The sequence below is a fragment of the Hydra viridissima genome, unplaced genomic scaffold (assembly GCF_058129835.1).
Source record: "Hydra viridissima isolate aposymbiotic clone 2 unplaced genomic scaffold, HvirCarnegie_v1 scaffold_1, whole genome shotgun sequence".
NCBI lineage: Eukaryota > Metazoa > Cnidaria > Hydrozoa > Anthoathecata > Hydridae > Hydra > Hydra viridissima.
The window spans coordinates 18,954,674-18,971,058 of NW_028324300.1; the positions used below are offsets into that span (position 1 = coordinate 18,954,674).

Consider the following 16,385-nt stretch of genomic DNA (forward strand, 5'->3'; position numbering starts at 1 on the left):
CCCGGCCTCCAAAAATTAGGGTATCAGTAGGGCCCCCGATTTTTAACGTTTATATTTTTTTTTTTGCTATATATGACTTGATATTCTAATTAATTTTATTAATTTCGAAGGAAATTAATAAAATTAATTTAGAAAACTTGAACACGTTCGAACTATATTGGAAAAAAATGCGAACAATTTTTATCTATTTTGACTTACTTAAAAAAGTGAAATAAACGGATACAAGTTAATTATTTATCAAGAAATGCGAATAGACATTTAGATTTGAATTTTTTATTTTATTTGAGAACAAATAAAATTACTTAAGTTGATAGTTGTTTGTTTTTTTATTTTTTTATATTTGTTGGTAAATATGTATCAAATATTTTATATAAATTTTTTGAAATATTAGTTTTTTACTTCATTTTTTTTTACTACTAAAGAATTATAAATTAAGATTACAATTATTTTTGCAATAATTGGACAATAACATTAAAAATTTAAAACGCAAACTGAAAAAAAATAAATGTGACAGACAGCAAACAATATAAAAAAAAATCCCAAGATTGACTAATTTTTTCCGATCTCCTGATAAAGCATTAGAGAAGAATCAATATTTGTCAACTGAATCAAACCCAACTGCAGAAAGTTCACAATTGCAGAACGTAACAGATAATTCTTCAATGAACATTGTATCGGTGTTGTCCAGTTCAACAGCGCAGCAAGAAAATGTGTCATATGGGAATCATGGCCGCCGAGAAGGGGGGGGGGGGTGAACGGGGAAGATTCCTGGGGCCCCGTGTGTGTACAAATAATTTTTTAAAGTAATTTTTAAAAGATTTAAATAGCTTTGACTTTAAAAAGATTTAATTAACTTTTATTTTTAATTTTCAATAACCATAGCACGCTTCTTTTGGTCCTGGGTATATAATTGATCATAATGAGAGCCCCTTAAGAAAACTTCCCCGGGGCCCGAAATTTCTCTCGGCTGCTATGATGGCAATGTAAGAATACCTTGGAATTTAGAGGAAGGAATAAATAATAAAATTTATTGTTACTATTGTTATTACCATTATTATCACCTTTTGCTTTTTATGACTTCAACGCTTCTAGAAGACATACTATCTACAAGTCTTTTTAATAAGTCATTTGGCAATGCTTTCCAACCAACAAGAAGAATTTGGAACTGTTCATCTTCATTTGTTATCCTACGATCTTTCAATTTTTTATCCAGCATAGACCATAGGTTTTCTATTGGATTAAATCAGGCGACTGTGCTGGCCAAAACATAACTGGTATCAATTTAGATTCTAGATATCTTTTATTTAACCGTGCTGTATGTTTGGGATCGTTATCCTGTTGAAAGACGTAGTCACCATTAGGAAAATGTTCTTTTATAATTGGTCCAAGTTGATTAACTAAGATTTTGTGATACAATTGCTGGTCCATGGTGCCTTTCACCCGATAAAGTATTCCAACTTTGTGTGCACTAAAACAATCCCACACATTAACCTTTTTGTCATGTTTAATGGTTGCGTTGCATGTTAGGGGTTGAATTTTTTCAACTAATTTCCAACTGTGAGATTGACCATTATAAAACGAGATGAAAGGAGACTCATTGCTCCAAATAACTTTAGCCCATTGTTGACATATCCAACCTTTGTGCTCAATGCAGGACTTTAATCTTTTTTTGCGATTGATTTCACTAACAAATGGTTTTTTTATTTGGTTTCCAGAAAAAATTCACCTGATGCTTTTATTCGACGAGATATTGTCCACTTTGAGATATTAGTAAGGTTCAAATCTAGTTTTATCTCACTACATGTGATTTTATAATCTTTTTTGACGGCGTTAAGAATGTGGCGATCTTCCTTTTTTGAAGTTTTAGGTATAGACCTCTCAGTTGTACCAGTTTGTTTATATTTCTTCACCAATCTGCTAATAGTGGAGTTTTGCCAGTTAAAACGCTTTCCAATTCTTCTTAAAGACTCTCCTCGGTCAGTAGCTTCAATAATTATTCCAATTTCTATATCTGTTAGTTGTTTTCTAAAATATTAAATGCGCCCATATTATTCCGTATTTTTAAAGATTTTTGTTATATATCTATTAGTGTATTTATATAACATTTCTCTACTTTCATGAACTTTTCACTGCCACATCCAATTTTTTTTGTTTTGTTTGATTATACATTTTACACTTAAAGTCAAGAAAAGGTGTTAGTGTGGCTTTTTTTTTGCACCCCACTGTATATATATATATATATATATAAAAGATACAGCAAAGCATGACAACTTTGTTGGTACTTAAAGTTTCATACCGGCGTGCCGGTAATCATCAGCCAAAAATACATAATGAAAAAAACGTTACAAAAAGAAAACATTAAAGAAAACGAAAAAACCGTTAAAAATGTCGTTAAAAAAGAATTGTTCTTATTAATGGCTTCAAATTAGTCTTTACTGTCAAATGACGCAAGCATGTATTTATTCATATGCCTACACTTATTTACCAGCTCTTGCTTTTTATTTAATAAATTTGCGCCTCTATAGCTGGCAATTTCAGTTTTTTCATATAAACATAGAGCGCATCTTCTTGTGCTTGGTTGATAAGGTTGGCATTTCCTGATTATACGCCATTTAATAAAAGGTTTTCCGTTTTTTTCTTTTATACGCCACACTTCCTTGGATAGTTCGGTGTCGTTTTTGCATTTTACAGTATTGAACGACTTAATGTGGTTTGCATAACGTAATTTAAAAGGTGGTTCACTTATGCCAATATATGAGTCATTTTCTCATTCCGTCAACTCCGTTACTGAAATTTTGTCCTACAGCTATAAAAACGCAATTCTTGTTCAAGTAACATAAAAACAGCAACGTGGGTAGTAATACTTATCGTTAATATAAACTAGCATTTTATCGGATATTTCCAACTAAAATTTAAAATTTTGTGTGCACAATTGTTAATCAAAAATGTCCACACCGTAGATGTCCTGCATCTAGGACTATATTGTTATACTCAATAATTTTTTTTCTTTTGTATTAAGGCTAATCGGGGACATAATTTGGTGCTTTAGACATGCTAATATATGGTATTTTAATACATGTATTAATTTACACCTTATCCTGTTGTAGCTCTTGTCAAAAACTTGCTGTCCCCACATTTTTTGTCCACTCCGTTATTACATTCTAAAATAGTCACAGGTTTGTAGTTTTTACTTATTTACTAATTAAAATAATGAAAAAAAGTCCAGTTCTATGGAATTTATTAACATTTAAAGTTATATCGTGCTGCAAGCATTATTTATATAAAAATGAGAGCCTAACTACCTTATTTTAAAAATGATATTCTTATTCGAAGTCTACTCCGTTACGCTTTTTTATTCCGTAAAATTACAAATTTTTATATGGCGTGTTTTAGTACTCTTTAAATTTTTTGGACAATATAGCAATAAAAGATTTTAAAGATGTTTTCCAATGAGTAATAATGAGATATTATTGATTATGTATAACTATGTCTACTCCGTTACTGTCAACTCCGTGATTTCCTCTTAATAACGGAGTTGACAACAACATAACGGAGCTGACATCACGAATATAAAAAAAATCAAAAGCTTTAAACTAAGCTATTTTCTGCATTAATGCAGAAAATACACCAAAAGTTTATTTATTTATTATTATGAAAATATATTTCAAGATTTACATTTATTTTAAAAGCCAAACGTATTAGAGTCATATGTAAATAAAAACCAAAAATAAATGAAATCCTAATACTAAAATACTTACAAATTACTCTTACAATAAATTGAAAGTAAAAGAACGCAGCGTATGTATGGTAATCATATTTAACGCTGCAAGGTAATCATATTTTATCGCTGCAGTAAGTCCCTAATGGTTGACGTGTTTATTTAATTAAATAAACACGTCAACCATTAGGGACTTACTGAAAACACGAGAACATACAATTACTTTGTGATAAACTTGTTAGCCTGCGTGTTTTGAAAAAAAAAAATATTGAAGAAGTAGTGAAAAAAGTTTGTTGTAGTACTGATAGAAGAGAATGCATGTTCAGAGAATGTAACATTTGTTTTAAGTCTCGTGTTCAATTTCAAGCAAAAGGATTGCTAAAAGATGAAAGTATTATAGTTTGGTTCCAGTGGGAAAAAGAAAAACAGGAATATGAAAAGATAGGAGAAAAGAAAACAACAAGTGTTATCAGGAAAAGTGTGAAGCGTGGAACACTTAAAGATCTTAAATTAAAATTCTGTGAATCAATTCGAAACGAGCTATGCAAGCATGTTATTAAAATAAGACACCAGTTCAGAGTGTACAAACAATTAAAAGAAACAGTAAATGTGAACGAAGCTGTTATACATATAGATTTTTCTGAGAACAATGTGTGGAAGATATTTGCTGCAATTCAATCTTCTCATTTTGGAGCAAGTAACAAGCAAGCTACATTGCATACAGGAGTAATTTATAAAATGGATGGACATCAGTCATTACAACTATATCCGACTCTTTGAGGCACGATCCTGCTTCTATATGGGCACATCTGGAACCCGTGCTAATTGAACTCAAGATAGATAACCCACAAATTACAGATCTTTATTTTTTTTCTGATGGACCAACTACACAATATAGGAATAAGCAAAACTTCTTCTTATTCTCTACATTGATATACGAATTAAAATTTAATTCAGCCAGTTGGAATTTTGTTGAAAGTGGGCATGGCAAGGGAGCACCAGATGCGATAGGAGGATCTGTGAAACGTCAGGCGGATCAATTGCTTAATATGGGTTGTGACCTTCCAGATGCAGAAAGTTTATATAATTTTCTTAACAACGGACATTCATTAATAAAGTTTTACTATATTGAGGGATCCAAAATTATTTCTTTTGACTCAAAATGTTCCAAAACATTAAAGGCTATTACAGGCACTATGAAATTGCATCAGCTGCACACAGACAGAAAATTTAATGTTTTGTATCGAGATTTAAGTTGCTTCTGTAAGAGGGCTACAATTTGCACATGCTACAATTTAAAGCGATATATGTTTTCCAAAAACACTAGCACGGTAAAAAAAATATTTGTGTATTTTATTATTTTGCTTATTTATTTGCTTCTATAGTAATTAAATTTATTTTAAGTACTTCCGTGAATTTCTTTTTAATATTTCAGAATTTCAACAGTGATGAAAGCATTACTTCGGCCGATGCAATGGATGTCAATGATGACCAATTTCAACATTTAAGCAACAATATCATTGAATTGGTTAACTTCGATGAAAATTTGAATATCTTGTTGATTGAAGCAAATGATGTTGTGAGCGACCACGACTTTCTTCACATTAATGATGTATGGTAATGATCCAGTAACGGAGCGGACAGTATTTGTACAATTTAAATCCGAAAAAGATTTTTATCGAGTTAGTTTCTTTTTTTAAAGACGCTTTACCTTTTTTAAAAAGACAATGCACTGAATTTATTTGTATACTAAGATTTTCCCTTTAATTTAAAATGTAACTTACACTGTTTTGCTTTTAAATAATAAATAATTAGCAAATATCAGTAACGGAGCAGACATTGTCACATAAATTAAACTTTTTATGTCATTAAATTTGGCTAATATACTTGACATGTAGGCTGTAGTTATAATACCCAGTATATTTCAGTACAAAAATAGAATTTGTTACAAAAATAATAATAATTCACAGATGTAGTTACATTTGTGTTACGGTAACGGAGTGGAAAAAATTATTGGGCCTCATTACTTGATGATATCCAAAAACATTTAAAAAGCAGATTCGTGCAAAACCAAATCTATTTTGTACATTCCTAATGATAAAATTTACCATACTTGTTAAAATTTTATAGATAGTCCAAACTTAATTTTCATGCAACATTAGTTGCGACAAAACCGTCTTATGAGAGATTGACTCATATATTTTATCTAAATAGTTCGGAAGGTCTGAAGAAATAACAGCTTTGTAAAGTATGTTTTCTGTTAGGCAAAGTTGATTTAGGGAACAATTCAACCTGTTGATACAATTGCAGGATTTCTTATTTTGATCTTCAATATCTTCGATAATATTTTGGTTATGCCAGTTTATTATAGATTTTAAATTCGGCATGCAGCTGTAACTGACTTTCAAAGTGTTTCTATCGAATATTTTGTTCAAAATATGCTTAGATGGAAAATGTTTGTCTACCAAATCAAGACATGATTTGCTAACTTTTGTGATCACATTTTTGCTAAATGGTGGGTTGAACCATATAATGTTACGCTTTCGATTGTACTTCTTTCTGGTATTATTAGGAGTATTGTTATACTTTAATTTAAAACTATATCCTGCTTTATTTAATGCCTCCTCATAACACTTAATCGCTTTGCCGAATATTTTCTCACTGGATGAAAGTCTTGATAATCTGCGTTCCAATGAAATGGGTATTTGCTTAATAATATTCGGAGGATGGTTTGATTCCTTATGAATATAGTTTATTTGATTTCCTGGCTTGCTATAGGGTTGGTAAGTAGAATCGTTTAAGTTCAAAGTAATATCTAGGTAGTTAACGATTTTAAGATTGCATTTAATAGTAATGTTTAATCCATATTCTTTAAGCATTTTTGTGATTATTTTCTTGACTTTTTCCAATTCTGGGCCACTTAGATTTTCAAAAATCGCCAAACCATCCTCTCTGTAAATACCTATAAAATTTTTATTATAAAACGGATGATAGCTTATCTAACAGAAATAGCCCCACTAATTCGCAAACTTCAGCCCCGTCAAATGCCCCTATTGTTACATCAAATAAACCGCATCCTTTTTTCATTCATGTCTCATTTCTATAAAACAGAAGAGATTTTCTAGAGTGGTATACTATTCTTTTTTCTTCAGCTGTAATACAAACAAATTTCTCAGCAAAGGACATCACTATTCTCAACAGTTCTTCACTAATTGTTGGATAAAAATCGTTAATATCAAAAACGACGAATTTCTGCAGCTTCTTATTCGGAATGCTTTTAAACCAATATTTAAAAGAGCAGGATACCAGCTAAGTAATTTTATTATTTGATATATATATATATATATATATATATATATATATATATATATATATATATATATATATATATATATATATATATATATATATATATATATATATATATATATATGTATGTATGTATCGAATAATAAAATTACTAAGCTGGTATCCTGCTCTTTGGATGAACGAACTCTTTACGAAGAATGTTTCACTCGCTAATCTTTAAATATCTTCTTAATCTTTGGCTTAATAAGGAGTTTTTTTTTATTTCCGTGGGCTCCATAAAGAATTTCGTTTATAAACTTCAATTCGAGATTAAATACTATGGCGAGTTTTTTTATGTATATTTCTTAGGATAACCGTGTTTTTAAGTAAAGCAACTCCATCTTTCTATTTCGCATATTTTGTCTTTGCAACAACCCTTGCGCTAATTTTTGCAATAAAAACAGTACTGAAAGCTCCTTTGACAATTTTCTTATCTAAAGCAAATTTCTCATTCGTCTGCTGATTTTTCAGCAAGTGGCCCTATTAATTGTGATAACATTTATTCAGATAATCAGAAATAATAATTCAATAATTTTCTACACTATAATTTTACTATTTTTAAGTTTCAGGATAAAACTAAATTGAAATATTTGAATGCAAGTTTTTGAAGTATCGTGGTCGAGGAATAGGCAGCCCGAATTGCATTTTGCTTTCTTGAAATGAAAGCCGAACTGAGAATGTTTTTGCACAGCATAAAATAAAAATAATGTTATTTTTTTTACAATCGCTTATTTACATAATCGTTTATTTACAAAATAGATTTTTTTGGTCATCAATAAGCTTGCCATGCTCAATAAGATTTAAAACTGCTCCAAGTGCAAATGGAGGTCCCCAGAACTTTGGTTTTGGAGCAGCTGACTTTTGTACAGAAAGAGGTGTAAACCTCTTTCAAAATTCGCCGAAAAATCAGAAAAATGCAACAGTGTGTGTGTGTGTGTATATATATATATATATATATATATATATATATATATATATATATATATATATATATATATATATATATATATATATATATATATATATATATATATATATATATATATATATATATATATATATATATATATATATATATATATATATATATATATATATATATATATATATATGTATATGTATTTGTGTGTGTGTATAAATATACATATATACACATGAGCATTCAGCGCATCCCTAAAATTTGATTTTCAAAACATTGTGGCATTATTGGATTTTATTTTTGGGTGAGTATTTATACAAATTAAATATATATCTGTTATTTGAATTAATATTCATAAAAGTCAACTCACCAAAGCACGAATAGTTTTTAAGATTGTTTGCATTAAAGTGAACCTAAACAACATAAAAACTGATGAAATATGCACTAAAACTTTTTCTAGAAAGCAATAAAATATAAAGTTTTTTTTATAAGTTTGCAATCGAAGTTAACTTAAAATTATTTTAAAATATGTAAAACTTTAAATAAGTTTAGTTGTTTACATTTTAGTATTAATTTTTACTTTTACAAAATCTGATGTGATAAAAGTCAAATATTTCATACATTATTCTTAGTTGTCCTGAAATAGAGAATAATAATTTTTAAAGGTAAATTGAAGTGTTAAAATTACTAAAACTGATGATGCAAAGTAACGCTTTTTTTAAGCGTATACAGATAAGCAAAAACAGATCAAAAGTCAGTTAACACAACATGCTACAGTCAATTAACACAACAAGTTCAGAAGACTCGACTCAAGTTGAACACCTAAAAATCTCAAATCATATCTAAATATTCTAAGCCCATATCCTCCATTATTAAACTTTCATTATCATCAATCTTCAAACGTTCGGGATGTCGCTCAAAGTATGTTTTAAATTCTGACAGTTTATCTTTTGTTTTATTTAATTTTTTGAGAATTCTATCATCTTCCCATTTAGCTTCAATACCCATTTTAATTTTTCCAATTTCTCCTTTGATTTTTCCTTTGATTTCTCCTTCCTTAAAAGCTAAGGATTTTTCTTCTTCTCGAGCTTTTGCGATTAATTCTCTGTCTCTTTTTTCTTTCCAACAAAGTATTCTGGTATCTTCGTTATTTAAGACTGATTTCATTATCTCATAAGCTTTTTTTATTGTTTCATTTAAGTTCTTCGATAGATTAAGTTCTCCTATATCTCGCTTTTTACTCCCGTTAACTAAAAAGTCTAACCATTGCTCTTTTAAAGTGTTCTCTTCTGTTATTACAAGGTTTTTGTGTTGTTTTTTGAATTTAGAGAGTTCACAAAATATCCAATGGATTCTGTTATCTGGTATTTCTATATTGTAATACTTAATCATTGGAACTACTTCTTTAAAGTAAAAAATTTCCTCGTTTTTATGTTTTTTGTCTAAATCGTAAATTTTCTGAAACTTTTCCATTTTTTTGGCATCTCTTACTACTTTGTCTGGAAAAATATTGTTTTTTGCTACAATAATTATATATGTATCAAGCATAACTTCGTGGTACTTCCTAGATTGCCCGCTACTAACTTGCTGGCTTATTATTTTGGCCATATATTCCTGTTCTCTTGCCAAAAAATAGTCCTCATAATTTCGCTGCATTTCGATAGCGATTTTCTGCTTATCTTTAGCAGTGCATAAAATGTCAACTTTACTTTGGACACTATACTTACCATCTCCTAAAAGTTCATTAGTGTTTATTTCGACATCTTTTACTTCTTTATCACCTTCGAAACCTAGAATACTATTTATAAAACTGATCAACACATCTTTATTTTAATCGTTACCGAACAGTAATTTAAATGTAAAATCATAAGTTGGGTCGGCGAACACATCTTCTTCGTCTTGAGCTTCGGTTTTAATTTGTTGCATTTTTTTTTTTTATTATTATTAACTTTCTTTCTTCACTTAGTAACCTTGGTTTAACAGAATTGAAATTTGCTTTTTAACCTTTATTTAGCTATTAAACGGAATTGGATTTTCACTTTTTAACTCTTGATTAGCAATTTAATGTCTCAAGAGATTTTCTTAAAATAAACTTTTTATTCTAAATTGATAACATTATATAAGACACTAAATTATGTCGGTTTCACAGGAAATAAAAGGTGTGGAATCAAAAAAAATAATTTTTTTTTGAAAATTATTATTTTTTAGAACTTGAACATTAATGTTGAAAAATAGTTATACGACCAATTTCGGCCAACTGCTGAAAATGGTGGTATAATTAATTTTCAATAATTTCAGTTTTTCATGCATCAGTACTAAAAAGATAGAGTTTGATATCGAAGATGGTAACAACTGCAACTCTAAAGATTGTTTTATTCATGTTAATTTTCTTTAATTTTCTCTGTTAACTTTAATGAATTTAGTATAGACGATATTTTGAAAAAATGTCTTCATGTGCAAACTTAAAATTGTAGCGAGGGACTAAATAATATCATCTGGTCCCTATGTCCATAAATTGTTTATGAAAAAACGGATGTTCAAGAAATGGCAGTAAACCCTGCAAATTTTTTTTTTTTTTTTGAGGTTTTATAAGGTGTTTATCGTGCATTTAAACAATTAAATCTAAACATTGGAATAAACATGATATTCGGTTCAGTAAAAATTGACAAAAAGCGGTTGCACAACATCATGAAAAAAGGACAAAAACCACAAAAAACAAGAAGAAAATAATTGAGAGGAATTAGGAAAGGTTGGATTGATAAAGAGCAAAAACAATTATCAGACATAAGCTATGTTAAAAAAAGTTTCCAGTTTTTTTTGTACTTATTTGTTGTTTTAATCTAAAAATGAAGATTTTAACATAACTTATTGGCTCAAAACATGATATGCCAAAATTTCAAAAATGCTTAGACCTCCAAATTTTCCCCATTTGTTCAATGCTTATTCAATATGTGAAGTATGAACAAGTACCTTGATGATTAAATATTAATCGATTTTTAACTATTTTTCTGTTTGTTACCCCCCTGGAAGTCAGTAAATTTTAAATTTTATATAACTTAAAAGAAAAATTATGTAATTGTCCTAGTTCACACTAACTCCTATATCAGAAAAATATAGCAAAGTACTGAGTTGAGCTAATTTGCCATTCTGGAATAACTACGTTATGAAAAGTAAAGAAAACCGAGCTTTTTTGTGTTTTTTTAAGAATATAGTCTCTCTTTTTTTGAATTTAAACAAATCTCGATGTATTTTTTATCTTTTTCATTAAATCAAGTTTATAAAACTGATTTTAGAATTAAATGAAGTTATTTTACCAAAAAAGAATTTTATGTGAAACACCTTAACAAGAGAGACAGCCCACTGTGCACTCCTGAGACCGCCAGGGTAAATTTTGGTTTACTCTAAATTTTTTTTTTATTTAATATTAATGGATTAAACAAAGTATTTTGAAATAATTTTTAAAATCTAAACTAACTTTTAAACATAGAAATTTTAGATTTAATTAATTAAAATGTCTAAAATAAATTGCGTCATTTTATGTTTGCATCATCTATTCTATTTGGTACTAATTGTTGCAATACCGATGAAAATAATTACTACAGTTAAAAGCGATCATATAAAACTTATATTTTTTTGTCAAAATGGCCGACGAAAAATGTCTAATTTGTGCATGTTGCTTTATTTCCTTTGGAAAAGGATCACATAAACTTATTAAAGTAACTCCCGCATTACAACTTCACATTCAAAATTTGATTTGGAGAGAATATGATGTAGAAAAAGAGTGTTGTCCAAAAAACATTTGTAATTCTTGCAAAACAAATTTATATGCATTGAACAGGGTTGAAACATCAAAATTAAATGATTGGATTGAGAAAATATCTCAAATAAACAGACAAAAACTCAGAAGATCATCTGATATTAGTGAAATATCTGAACAGATCACAACAAATAATCAAGATATCGTTGATAAAATTGTTAAAAAGATATGTCCTTCTTGCTTTTCTACAATAGGTATGATTTCCTTAAACAAATTAAAAATATTGTATAACTTGTATATTTTAGTTAAAAAACTATTTCTTCAATTATTAAAAAAAAAGTAATTTAAATTTAGCATAGAGTCTATGCTAGTCAATGCATAGTCTATGATAGACTTATTAAATATTAGTGTATTATTTTTATATGTTTTACAAATATAATAGTATCAGAGTTTTTTCTACCCTAAATTTCTATTTAGGCAAAGGAATTTCTCACTTTTGCTGTAAAAGTGAAGCTGTAAAAAACCTAATTATGTTGGCTGAAGGTCTTGGAAATGTATCCAGTGAACAAGTTGCTTCTGGAATTCTCAAAATAAAAATGAAAAGAGACGATATTAAATCTGGAGACAAGTTTCCTTTAAAAACCTTTGGAAACAATCTTCTTCTTGTTGTTGGCCCACCTGATAATAAATGCATCAGAACATCCGTTAAAAAGTTATCTCCAGAAACTAAAATGGAAATCTCTAATACTCTAAACCTGAGTAAAAGAAAGACTAACCTACTTTGTAAACATATGCGACAAAATTTAGGGAAGAAAATATTAGAACCTAATATATCAATCAGATAGAGGAGCTGCATAATGTATTTTCAGATTTTTATGATGTCAAAACTGAATCATTCATTTCAGGGGATGAAGAGATAAGTCGTAGTTTAGTATTTGTAAAAGATACTTCTGATTTAATTCTTTATATGATTAACGAAAGAAGTTTGAATCCTTATAGCACTATTGCTAGGATTTCCATTGATGGTGGACAGGGTTTTCTTAAATGCATTATAAATGTTTTTGACCCACTATGTAAACATACAACTTCAGAAAGTCTTGATGATTGTGGTGTAAAAAGATCATTGGTTTTGGCTTTAGTTGAAGATGTTTCAGAGCATAATGGTAATCTTAGCAAACTATTGAAACCACTAGCTCTGAGTGATGTAAAATATTCAATAGCATTTGATCTAAAATGTGGTAACTCTTTATTTGGTTTAAGCAGTCACAGCGGCAAGTATGCATTCTCTGGTGTGAAGGGGAAAGTACTCTTGAGAGCAGAAAAAAAAGAACCTTAGGTTCAATTGATACCAACTACAACAAGTTCATTGAAGATGGATGTAAAAATAATCACATGATGGAATTTAAAAACTGTATTTCTCCTAGAGTTGTGTATCTTGATGAACCTCTAGAAACTTTAGTAGAATATCTCATTCCTCCACTAGAGTTACACATTCTAATTGGTATTACTTCTATGTTTGTAAAAATATTAATTACATTGTGGCCTGATTTTGATTCGTGGCTTAAGTCAAACTATATAATCTTTAGAGGTTACCACGGAACTGGTTTGGATGGTAATAATTCACAGAGACTTTTAGATAAATTAGATAATTTAGAAGTTGACCTTTTAAGTGCAGCCTCTATATTACCAAATATGATATTTCTCCAACCTGTAGTTAACTGTCTTAGAAAGTTTTCAATTATTAAAACAAAAGTTTTTAGCATGTTTATTGGAGAATCTATTGCTGAATCAGTTTTAGATTTTAAAAAAGCTTTCGAAAATCTGCAGCTTCATCTTCTGGAAAAGTTTAACTACCAATTAAATATTAGCTGGAAATTTCATATTTTAGTATGTCATCTTGTTCCTTTTCTTCAGCATAGTCAGTTTGGGCTTGGTGTATATTAGGGTGATTCTATTTTTTAGTTTGTCATGCAAACCTTTTCTAAAACATGAATAATTGTATTCTAAGAGCAACTAAATAAAAAATAATTAAAAATTTGAAAATTTTACTAGGTCAAAAAAAAAAGTTACTTTATGGAAATAAGACAAAATTATTTCTTTTTTTTAGTCTTTTTTTATTTTATACATAAGCAAAAGAAATACGACAAAGTTTATAAAGTGAAGTTATTTTTTATTCGACATTTGCATAAACATTTCTGTTAAAAAAAGTCTCTCAAGAGCATCATCAGACTTAGCCCGGGAACATCGGATGTCCATAGCTCGGAGTCCTCTCTCAGCTACCTCATTTGTTCGATGCACATTCTTGAATGAGATTTTAACACCAAGAATATGTCTTGTCAGAGCTTCTTGGGCTTTAATGCAACTTGATGTAGTTTCTTTTAAGTTTTCCCAGTTGGGTTCCTCTCTCATTTTAAACCATGCAAGTGACCAAGAACAGCTAATAAACTTAGCTATTTCTTTCAATAATGGTCGTTCTTCAGGAAGTAGAAAGTAGCCTAACAAGACATATATTGCTCTGCTGTTCCACCTTGCTGAGTGAGAACTTGGTAATTTCGTTGGTAGCTGCAGTTTGGGTAAAATATTGGTGTCCAAATAGTGCCTAAATGCAATACATAACCTGGAAAAATAAACAATAAAATGGATCAACGCATTCATCACATATACAAATCATTGATATTGAAAATAATAATTTTTAATAAAACAAACCTAGCCAATAGCTTATAATCATCTCTCCAGGTTTTTACAGTAGGAGGAGGATGAGGTGTTTTATGCAGGATATTGTATGATTCTTTCAATTGCGGATACTTATTTTTTAGTTTTTGAATGAACTTAAAGTCAGTTAGAGTAGGCGATTTTGATGGTGTTGGCAAGTGGAAAATTACCATTTTTTTCAAAACAAGGTCCAAAATGTGAGCATTGCATCCATAATAAGGAACAGGCCTGTTAAATAGCTTAGATCTTAAAATCCCTACTACTCCACCAGAACCATCATAAGATCCACCTGAAGTAAAATGGAATAACTTATTTAATTGGATTTTTTTTATTATTTAAAAATAAATAATTTTAATTTTACTAACCTGTATTGACAGAGCAGGTGTCACAAATTATAAGGGATATTTTATGCACAACATTATACTCTAACAATGTTTCCGTTATCATAGCGGCTAGATTTTCAGAAGTTCCGCTAGTATGTAATGTTTTGAGGCCAATGTACCAAAATATTGGTCCATCAGACTGAAGGGCAATGACCATGCGTTCCACTTTTTTAATCCCATAATCATATGGTGCCACACCTTTTCCATCAAAGTGTAATATAAAGGATAATTGAACAGACAAAGCTTCTTTAAGTTTAAGTAGAGTTGTGACTTGCAACCTTTTACCAGCTTTGAAAATAGCCGATTGATTTGGAGTTGGAATGTCACTATGGAAATAACTTAATGAGCGAGTTACACTAACTCCTTTGTGGGTTGAGATACCAGCTTCTGCGCACATAATGGCAATTGGCATCGCCTTAAACCAAAAGTAAAATTAATATAAATTTAATAAAAAAACTTTTTTTATTTCCAAAAATTAATATTACTCACCTTTGATTTAAACTTCCGTTTGGGTCGTTCAAACAAAGGCTGAAAATCATCAACGTTATTATCATTTTCAGAGCTTGACTCTGTGTACAGTTGCTCTACATAATCAAGATCCATGTTTTTTGGTATCAACTGCCTGTTAGCAGGATGCTCAACAACTGTTTGGCTGGTTAATACACAGCTCTTTCTATCATCCATTTGATGATTATAGAAGATCTGCTCTTCCCTCTTCAGCTTTATATTTTTATTAAGGATATCAAATGGCATAAAAAAATCCATATTCGATTTTCTCTTCAAACTTAATTTATAAGCATTCACAACTTCATTCAATTTTTTTGTGATGCCAGCTCTGGATACTGAGGGCATGCTAAATTTCACATTCCAGAGCTGCTCCAAATCTTTTGCTATTATTTGCATAACAGCTCTTGATGGTGGTGCGGGGCGTGTGTCAGCTAGATGGTGATAGTAGCCAAGAATGTGGCGGACTTCTGGAATAGTCTTGAAATTGGCTAAGGATTTAGTCCGTAATCCATAAGGCGCTGCTGAAGCAAGCAGTTCCCGAGATTCCTTTGAACACGGTGGTGTTAAGTTGTTTGCTTTTCTCTTTAATGCTCCTTTAGCACTTATGTGGGACATATTTAGGTAAATATAATTATAACTAAAATAGAAAATGGAATACAGTTATTTTATTTCTAATCCACCAATAATTGTTAAGCTAGTTTTATATTATATTCACTATTAACTTCAGCTAATTAAAAAAATATCATACAAATTATCAATTTTTTTGCCTAAGTATTTTGTCTTATTTCCATAAAGTAACTTTTTTTTTTGACCTAGTAAAATTTTCAAATTTTTAATTATTTTTTATTTAGTTGCTCTTAGAATACAATTATTCATGTTTTAGAAAAGGTTTGCATGACAAACTAAAAAATAGAATCACCCTAGTGTATATGCCGAGCAGGCAGGAGAAAGTGCTCACCACTATCACTATCAAGTATGGAAGCGATACAAGTGTCGTTTGGAACACAATGATTATGCAAAACAGCTTAAGAAAAGTGTGAT

At 29.6% G+C, this 16,385-nt stretch overlaps 1 protein-coding gene and 1 pseudogene across 3 annotated transcripts; one reads left to right on the top strand and one right to left on the bottom strand.

Annotated features, from left to right (window-relative positions):
• Window positions 1–11,587: 11,587 nt before the first annotated feature.
• LOC145184967 (uncharacterized) lies at window positions 11,588–13,777 on the top strand (annotated as a pseudogene). The gene is made up of 2 exons (XR_016445499.1): window positions 11,588–11,996; window positions 12,220–13,777. The product of XR_016445499.1 is annotated as an uncharacterized LOC145184967 (transcript).
• A 114-nt stretch (window positions 13,778–13,891) lies between these two features.
• On the bottom strand, window positions 13,892–16,141 carry LOC145186409 (uncharacterized). Of its 2 annotated transcripts, none has more exons than XM_090068428.1 (4): window positions 15,327–16,141; window positions 14,820–15,252; window positions 14,449–14,743; window positions 13,892–14,341 (listed from the first exon to the last, which is right to left on the bottom strand). In XM_090068428.1, exons 1-4 carry the CDS (start codon window positions 15,957–15,959, stop codon window positions 13,906–13,908), a joined length of 1,797 nt encoding a protein of 598 aa, XP_089924554.1. In that variant the 5' UTR covers window positions 15,960–16,141; the 3' UTR covers window positions 13,892–13,905. The 2 variants fall into 2 exon arrangements, with proteins under 2 accessions (XP_089924554.1, XP_089924548.1); XM_090068422.1 differs by having other exon boundaries at window positions 13,892–14,359.
• Between the last annotated feature and the right edge of the window lie 244 nt (window positions 16,142–16,385).